Below are 9,002 nucleotides of genomic sequence, written 5' to 3'. Positions count from 1 at the left end.
AGAGAGAGAGAGAGAGAGAGAGAGAGAGAGAGAGAGAGAGAGAGAGAAACGGTATGCCATGTGAATGCAGATCCCCTTGGAAGGTCCCCTTGCAGTCCAGAAAAAGGCACCTGGTCTCCTGTGGCTAGAGTTACAGGTTGTACAAGTCCTATAATGTGGGTGCTAATAATTTAATTTGGGTCCCCTGCAAAAGAAGCACATGTTTTTAACCTGTGAACTATCTCCCTAGCTGTCTTATTTAATAATAATCTCACTTAGAATTATATTTTATTTTATAGATTGTGCTGGGGAGGGGAACACACATGTCTCCCACAGTAAAGGAGAATGAACTCGGGACTCCCCATGCAATTCTATGATTCTGACTTTGAGCCTACAAACCCTACCTTGGACATTAGGATGTAGAGAGACTATCTTGTGTGTTGTATGGATGCATCACCTGTCAGTCAAAAAGCCTATGGCCTATGGCTTAGGCAGGAAATAGAAGGTGGGACATCCAGGAGAGAAAAAGGATTCTGGTATAGAACCAAGCAAGAGATTCTCTGGGAAGATGTGAGGAGATTAGCACAGGTAGCCAGCCACATGGCAGAATGTGGGTTAGATTAAATGGGATATCTTCAGTTATATCTCGTCAGAGAAGAGGCCAGCTACATGTCCAAGGTATTTGTAAATATATTTTGAGTCTGAGTCTTATTTCTGGGAGCACAGGTCTGGAAGGAAGAACCAGGGCCTGACTGTAAAATGATTTATTTAAAACCAAGCTCCTGAATCCAGTGACAGCAGGTAAACCTGCTTTGCTGCCAAGACTGAAAACTAAGTTCTGTCCTTGGAACGTGTATGGTAGAAGGAAAGAACTGACTCCAGCAAGTTGTCCCCTAACCATTTGTGTGCCATGGTACAAGTACACAGACACATGGCACACACACCCACATAATAGTAATAACACAATGTAATTAAAGACATTTAAAGGTTCCTGGACAGCCAGGGCTACACAGAGAAATCCTGTCGCAAAAAACAAACAAACAAGAGGTTTAAAGCTGACCTCCCTGACCCACTGGCAAAAGGTGAAATACCCTTCCCTGCCATGTCATACCTCAAATCCAGGTCCGGGTTACAATAGTGGCAGTAACACTGGAGAGGACAACAACAATGAAGGCACGGATGTGGAACAAAGAAAAACAAAATAAAAAATAAAAATCAAACAACACATGGGATTTACTTCCTGGGTTCCCCTGTCTCCCTCAGCCCTCAATCTCAATCCATGAGCAGCGTTCCTGCTAAGAGTCTAGCCTGTGGGTCAGATCCCTTTGGGAGTTGACAACTCTTTCACAGGGGTCACCTAAGACCACTGGAAAACATAGATGTTTATATTACAATTCATAACAGTAGTAAAATGAGTTATGAAATAGCAACAAAAATAATTTTGTGGTTGCAGGTGTCACCACAACATGAGGAACTGTGTTAAAGGGTCACAGCACTAGGAAGGTTGAGACCCACCGGTCTAGCAGACCTAGCAGGATTCTTCTTGTGTCTGCAACTCCCTACAGCTGGCCTGACCATCCTTGTCTCTCTGCTTCCTCTTGTATTCTGCTCCAAATTTACTCCACACTCAGTGCCCAGAGGCTTGATTTCACAACTCAGATGGGCTGGCCATGTGGCTCAGTTGGTACGGTGCTTGCTCAGCATGCATGAAGCCCTGGGTTGATCCCAAGCGCCCCCTAAAGATGTGGCTGTTCACACCCATAGAGCCAGCACTTAGGAGATAGAGGCTGAAAGGAGCTTCATCCTGGTCATCCAAGGTCATCCTAGCCTACGTTAGAGACCCTGTCTCAGAAACCAAACAGAAGAGGTGACTCAGCAGGCAGAGATGTGAAGACTTGGACCTTAAGACTCTCCTGAATATGCAGGGGAGAGAGAGGGAGGAGGATACAAAGTGGCGTTTCACAGGAAACAGAACTCTTGGTGGGGTGTGGCCTGGCTCTCATCCCATCTGTGGAGGTAGTTCAGTAACAAAGGCCACTTGTGCCCAAGCCCAGTAAGAATTCAGTCTCTGAGACTGAAGGAGGCAGTAATGCCAGTAAATCTGAGTAGTAAAACTAATACTGTATTGGATGTACTCACAAGCTTGCTTAGGAAATGCTAAGTAAGTTACACAAAGAATTTAGCTGAAGGAGAGCTGCTTCTGGTATGGCTGAGAGGTAAGTAGTGTGCTTCTCACCAGGCTGGTGCAGAATTTTCATTCCGTATCGTAATTAAAGTTGTTGAGAAACTTTCTATTTCTGTTTATTTGCCAGGACTGTTGGTCAATTAGGCTCCATTCCCATAACAAAAGAGGCAACCTAGACTTAAGAAACAGCAGCCCCACATCAAAGAATATGCATCTGAGAGGCAGCTCAAGGGGACAGCACAAGGTCACAACCATTATAGAATCCCGGTCGGCCTTAAGGCCTCTGTGCTCCTATTAGTAAAACCGTAATTCTACCAGGTGGGTAGGATCACCCTGGGTAACAACCATTTGAAGAAATCAACGCTAGTATACGTAAGACATAATTCTGGCAATATCTTAGCTGTGTACATCTCTCATCTGTCCAAGCAGCCAGAGTCACGGCCTCCAGTCTCCATTTACATTGTTCAAATCGTACCCTGGGGCTGGTACCATGTAAAATGCATACACTCAAGGTGTATATAAGTTAGTAACATCTCTTATCCGTGGCCAGCTCCTCTTTGGGCGTTAGCTAGAGCCGAACATGTGTACTTAGATTTTCCAAGTGTGTAGGTGGTTTCTCACTGAGGAGGCATATCAATTCTAGAACAGTAGAAGGAGAGACCTGGGTTCCGAAAGCTGTCCGATGACAGGCACAAGATTGTGCACAGACGCACGCGCGCACACATGCGCATGAGCGTGCGCTCCGGTGAGACCACTTCGCGGGACAGTCTCCCCCCGCCCACCTCCCCCTTCTGACAGCGCTGTGCAGACTCTCTTCTTCCATGATGCATCCTCCATCTCTCCCTTCGTACCCTGTCCCTCCCTCTCGTCAACCTCTCCCTCCATAGATAGACAGGCTCCCTCCTCACCCAGTCTCCTTTATTGTAGGTCACGAAGAAGAACGTCATCACCATGTAGGCACACCTCAGAAAGTTCCAGCCGCTGCTCCTCACAAGTCCCCTGGCTGTAGTGGTGGCCGGAGAAGGCTTCACTAAAGGCAAATGCTGACAATGATTAATAATACCCAGAAACTCCTTTCCCCTTTGGCACTCCAAACGTGTGCCCCTAGGTGTCTCCTGGGTTGGAAGTTTTATTTATAATTGAGGTTGTGGCCATTTTCTCCCATCTTGGTAATCTCTCAGCTTCCAGGCAAACTGTTTGCTCTTTTGAGAGTCTAACCTGTACTCTGAAAAACAAAACAAGAATAAAAACAAAAACAAACACCCCCCCAAAAAGAATCCCCTAAAAGCAACAACAAAAACCCTGTCAGCAAGCCACCTGTAGCTCTGAGGGAACCTTACTAATTTTCCTCCATTTGTCCTTTGGCTGTTTGATTTGGTTCGGTTTCTTGAAACAGGATCCCACATACCTCCAGCTGGCTTCAAACTTCCTATGTAGCTAAGGATGACCTTTTGATCCTCCTGTCTCACCTCCCAAGGGCTGGGATCGCAGGCATGCAACTTCAATTCCATCTTACTAATTGTTTCTGCCGCTCTCTGTGTGCATTGTACATATGTATGTGTTCTGTGTGTGCATGCACACACACACATGCATGTCAGTTCCTTCATCAGTTCCTCTCCATCTTATTTTTTTATTACATTTTATTTATTCTATCTTTTTTTCCGTTTGGGTTGTTGTTGTTTGTTTTCTGAGACAGAGTCTCTCTCACCAAACCTGGAGCTCACCAATTTGGCTAGGCTGGCTAAACTGAATTCCACAGGACACCTTGCAGGCGTTCTCTCTTTCCTTCATATGGATTTTGGGGATCAAACTCAGGTCATCAAGTTTGTCAGTAAGCACTTCTACCTGCTAAGACATCTTGCCTACACCACAATTTTAATATTCTTTATTTATTTTAAAGACGTATGTGGTGGTTTGAATGAGAATGGCCCCCATAGGCTCATAGGTTTGAATACTTGGCTTCTACAGTCCCTAGAATGTTTGGAAAGGATGGGAGGTGTGGCCTTGTTGGAGAAGGAATCTCACTGAGGGTGGGCTTTAAGGTTTAAAAAGTCCACACCAATCCCAGAGAACAATCCTGTGCTCTCTGTCTCTCTGTGTGTATCTCTTTCTTTGTCCCTGCGTGTCTCTCTCTGTGTGTCTCTGTGTCTGTTTCTCTCTGTGTGTGTCTGTCTTTTTCTGTGTCTCTCTCTGTGTGTCTGTCTCCCCATCTCTCTGTGTCTCTCTGTGTGTCTGTCTGTCTTGTAAATTCTTATCTATGGCTCCAGTGTCATACCTGCCTGCCTGCCATGTTACACCTGTCTGTCACTGTGCTTCGCACCATAACGGTCATGGACTCATCCTCTGAAACCGTAAGGAAACCAACCAATTAAATGCTTTCTTTTATAAGTTGCCTTGGTGGTGGTATCTCATCACAGCAACAGGAAAAGTGACTAAGACAATGAATTTCATTGTGTGGGCGTGCATGGTCTCTGCACAAGTGTGTGCGTGCCACACATGCGGTGGTCACAGGGCAACTTTGTAGAGTCAGGTTTGTTCCCCCACTTTTACATAGGTTCCGACTGAACCATTCCAAAACCACTTTTAACCATGGAACTGTCTAGTGGGCCCCAGTTTCCTTTCTATCAGGTGGCTGTGGGGTTCTCAGAACCTCCTAAAACATGGTGCTTGGTGGTTCTTTTAAACAACATACAAATCCCAGGAGTTGGTTCTCTTCCTCCACTGGGGATTAAGTTCATGCCCTCAGGCTTGGAGGGAAGAATCTTCACCTTCTCAGCCTTCTCTCCAACCCAGGAACTCAACTCTAAGTTGCAGCTGCATATTCTTAGTTCTAGAACTGTAATGCTTGTTATAAATTATAGTTCCTAGAGACATTACTAACAGCTCTAGGGTTTTTTGTTTGTTAAAAAACAAAAACATGTTTTTGAGACAAGGTCTTATGGAGCCTAGTGGCCTCCAACTGCCTACATAGCCTAGGCTAGCCTTGATCTTTTCTCTACCTCCTAAATCAGCAGTTTTCAATCTGTGGGGTCATGACCCCAGGGTCGAACGACCCTTTTGCAGGAATCATCAGAGACCCTCAGAAAACACAGATTCCTAACACTAGGAAAGTTATAGTTATAGAGTGGCAATGAAAACAATTTTATGGTTGGGGAATCTCCACAACATGAGGAACTATATTAAAGTGTTCCAGCATTAGGAAGGTTGAGAGTCACCGTTCTAAGTGCTGCATTCCCAGTGGTTTGTTGTTATTGTTGCTGTTCATTTTTGTTTTATCTTGTTTTTGAGATCGAGTCTCACTATCCTAAGCTGGCCTTGAATTGGCTACTCAGTCCAATCCAGCCTGTAACCTGAGATTCCCCTACCTCTGTGTCCATGCTGGCTTCTGATAACGACACCTGGCAGTCTTACCTACCTTTCCTGATGTTATTTCTCTGTTTTGTGTTTTGAACAGGGGTCTCACGAAATCAAAACAAGCCTTGGACCTTCATCAGATGCCCATGTTGCCCTTGAACTTCTGATCTTCCTGAGTGCTAGGGTTACAGGTGTGAGGCACCGTTCCCATTGCGCATGGCCCTAGGGACCAGACCCTGGTCTTTGTGCTTCCTAGGCATGCACTCTGCCAGTCGCACTGGGCATCTTAATCCAAGATCCTTTAACAGGAGTGAACCACCATCACTGGCAGGCTTGTTTCCTTCTCAGTTTCCAGCCACATGTGCCTGCCACGCAACTTAACCCAGGCATTTCCAGAAGTGAGGATGGGGGAGTCTAGAGGTCGGCGGAAGCAGAATGCCACTTCTTACCTCAGTGTGCCAGGCACCTTGGCTCAGAGGAGCCGAGTGGAAGGGAGAGGGTGGCTGGGGCCCATGGCTGCACCCAGAAGCCTCAGGTGCGCTGACACATCTGTCTGACTTTTTCTCCGATACTACATTTTACCTCACTCAGAGAGGAGGTGCTAACGGCATGCCCACACCTCAGGAGGGATTGAGTACACACCCACCTTCTTCTTTGCAGTCACTTGTTTCTTCTAAGGAGGAAAAACATGGAGAGAGTAGAGGAGGGGAGGAAAGAGAGAAAGAAGGAGAAAAGGTGAAAGGGAAGAAAAATAAAGGAAAATTAGGGAATGGGTGGAAATCCAGCTGCAAATGGTGCTTCTGGGCCACATTGGTGAAAGGGGGACTTTCATCTGTTTAATGTCACTTGACTCAGGCTCTCTACTGTCACTTGGCTATTCCTCTTTGTGAAGTGTCTTCTGCTCTCCTTGCCCCATAGGACAACACTGTTCTTCAGAGTCTGAGCCTGCTTCTTGACCACCTCATTCTCCTCTCATCAGAATACCAGCTGTATTAGTTTGTCTGGTTTTGTTTTTAAGATTACATTTCTTTATTTGGTGTATGTGTGTGGCGTGTGTGTGAGTGTGTGTGTGTTGGTATGTGTGTGTACGGTGGGGTGTGTTTGTGTATGGGTAATGGTGGTGGTAGTCAGGGGGTATTTGTGTGTATGTGTGGTGTATGTGTGTGTGTGTGTGTGTGTGTGTTGTGTATGTGTGTTGTATATGGTGTGTGGTGGTGGGGTATGTGTGTATGTGTGTGTATGTGTAGTAGTGGTGTGTGTGTGTGGTGTATGTGTGTCATGGATTTGTATGCCAGAGTACACATGGAGGTCAGAGCATGACTAATGATAGTCCATCCATTCCCGACACTACTTGCAGCCCAGGGATTAAACCCAGATCATCAGCCTTGGCAAGAAGTGCGTTTTTCTCACTGAGCCATTTCTCCAGCTGTTTGTTTGTTTGTGACAGGGTCTCAAGTAGTTCAGGCTGCCCTTGAACTTCTGATCCTTCTGTGACGACTCCGGAGTACTGGCACTGCAGGTCTGTACCACCTCACTCAGCTTGTCAGCTGCACCTGGTACACACTGGATCTATCCTATTCCCCTTCTCTCTCAACATCTAGAAGACGACTCGGCACAGCGAGTGGAACGTGAAGTTGTCTGTTGCTTGAATGTATGATGTCATGTGGTTGTGCTGCTAATGATGGTAGAGTTGAGGTATGTGGGGTTCGGTGACGTCTCTTCCAACCCGAAAAGCTAATACCTCTGTATATCCCAAACCAACCAGAAATGATGAAGCCACCAACTCACCGCTTAGCACTTGGAGGCTCAGTAGACCTAAGACGATAGAGAAAAACAAGTAGAATCACAAAGGAAGCCAGACAGAACCCAGGTCAGCAGGGCTCACAGGCTCACCCCAAACCTGTCTCCTAATGAGCTCTGTGAAATTCTGGCCCACTTGCCTGCATGCATGTATGCCTATGTATGCCTGTCTCCTTGCTTACTCCTCCCTCCCTCCCTCCCTCCCTCCCTCTCTTTCTTTTGATAGAGGAGAAACTGGGAATAATACCTTCATGTTACAGAGGATCTACTAAACTTGCTTATGAAATATTAAACACACAAAGGAGAATTAGTTAAAGGAGCTCTCTGATTCGCTTATCGAGAGGAGGGCGATTTTGTCAGGCTGCAACAGGACAACCTTGGGTGACAAACGCATGGTAAAGCAGCCCTCATCTGTCTCAGGGTAAAACCGACAATATTTTATTCTGTAACTCCCTGCATCTGTCCAAAGAATCAGAGCTTGGCTTTTCTGTCTCTGTAAAACATGTTTAATTGTTCAAAATGTAACCTGGTCCGTGAAACTATAGAAGACAGGATGTTCTGTTCAGAGCTGGTTCCCTTCTGTGCATTAGCCAGAACTACTCAGGCTCATTAAAGAGTTTTCCCTTATTAAATTCTAAGTGGTATAGCAATTTCTCACTGGGAAGACTTCCCAAGTCTATAGTCTTTAACACATTCTATTTGGGTCTCACTGAGGTTCTGGCTGACCTGGAACTTGCTATGTATCCCAGACTGGCCTCAAACTCACAGAGCTCTCCCTTCCTTTGCCTCTGAGATTAAAGGTGTGTATTATTATGTCCAGTCCTGCCCCATCTCTTATCACCAGTGCCGTCACCATCATCATGATGTGTGTGTATGTGTTTACCCATGTGATTATGGGCACAAGCATATCATAGCAAGCATTGGAGGTCAGAGGACAAACTTGCAGGAGTCAGTTCTCTCCTTCTACCATGTAGGACCTGGGGATCGAACTTAGGCCGCCAGGCTTAGCAAGAAGAGCCTTTACATGCTGAAGCATCCCGCTACTTTCCCTCTCTCTCTCTCTCTCTCTCTCTCTCTCTCTCTCTCTCTCTCTCTCTCTGTGTGTGTGTGTGTGTGTGTGTGTATGGTGTTTCTGCGATGTATACAGGCATGCATGCATGCAGGCCAGAGGTCAATCCCAGTTGTCATTTTTCAGGGGCTATTCATCTTATTTTTAGAAACAGAGTGTCTAACCATTGGCCTTGAGCTCACCAAGTAGGCTATGCTAGCAGGCCAGTGAGCCCGGAGATCCACCATGCTTCCCTAGCACTGGGGCTATTGGTGTGTACTGCCACTCCCACTGTATATTCTGGTGATTGAAGTCAGGCCCTGGATGTCCAGAGAGCCCTGAGCCCATCGGTGACATGTCTCAGGTCCCTGTCTTCCCATACACTCTGGCACACACGGTGACAGAAAGAAGCTTGTCACACAAGTCCAGGGTCCACACAGAATGAGGTGCTTACCAAGGATCCCTGTGGTCCATCCAGGAGACAGGGGATTTCCATGAGTCCATGAGAGATGAGACCACAGGAGGGAGAAATAAATCACATTAGATGGTGGGAGATGGGGACCAAATGAGCTCAGAACCCAGGACAGCGGGCCTCAGAGCAGGGCTGGAGAGGACCCAGGACAGCGGGCCTCAGAG

General features: G+C 46.4%; 1 protein-coding gene across 1 annotated transcript in view; it reads right to left on the bottom strand.

Moving 5' to 3' along the window:
• The window catches only part of Eddm13 (epididymal protein 13), a 32,345-nt gene that overhangs the window by 1,213 nt on the left and 22,130 nt on the right, over positions 1-9,002 (bottom strand). The window contains exons 8-12 of the mRNA XM_028779586.1: positions 8,821-8,829; positions 7,307-7,333; positions 6,165-6,191; positions 3,073-3,194; positions 1,091-1,128 (exon numbers count right to left, since the gene is read on the bottom strand). Of these exons, the coding sequence (XP_028635419.1) occupies positions 1,091-1,128; positions 3,073-3,194; positions 6,165-6,191; positions 7,307-7,333; positions 8,821-8,829 (223 nt within the window). The remainder of the gene's footprint in view (positions 1-1,090; positions 1,129-3,072; positions 3,195-6,164; positions 6,192-7,306; positions 7,334-8,820; positions 8,830-9,002) is intronic.

Source organism: Grammomys surdaster, unplaced genomic scaffold (assembly GCF_004785775.1).
Source record: "Grammomys surdaster isolate TR1022 unplaced genomic scaffold, NIH_TR_1.0 355, whole genome shotgun sequence".
Classification (NCBI taxonomy): domain Eukaryota; kingdom Metazoa; phylum Chordata; class Mammalia; order Rodentia; family Muridae; genus Grammomys; species Grammomys surdaster.
Note: the sequence above shows the minus strand (reverse complement) of the source record. Positions and strands in the feature narration are given on the sequence as shown.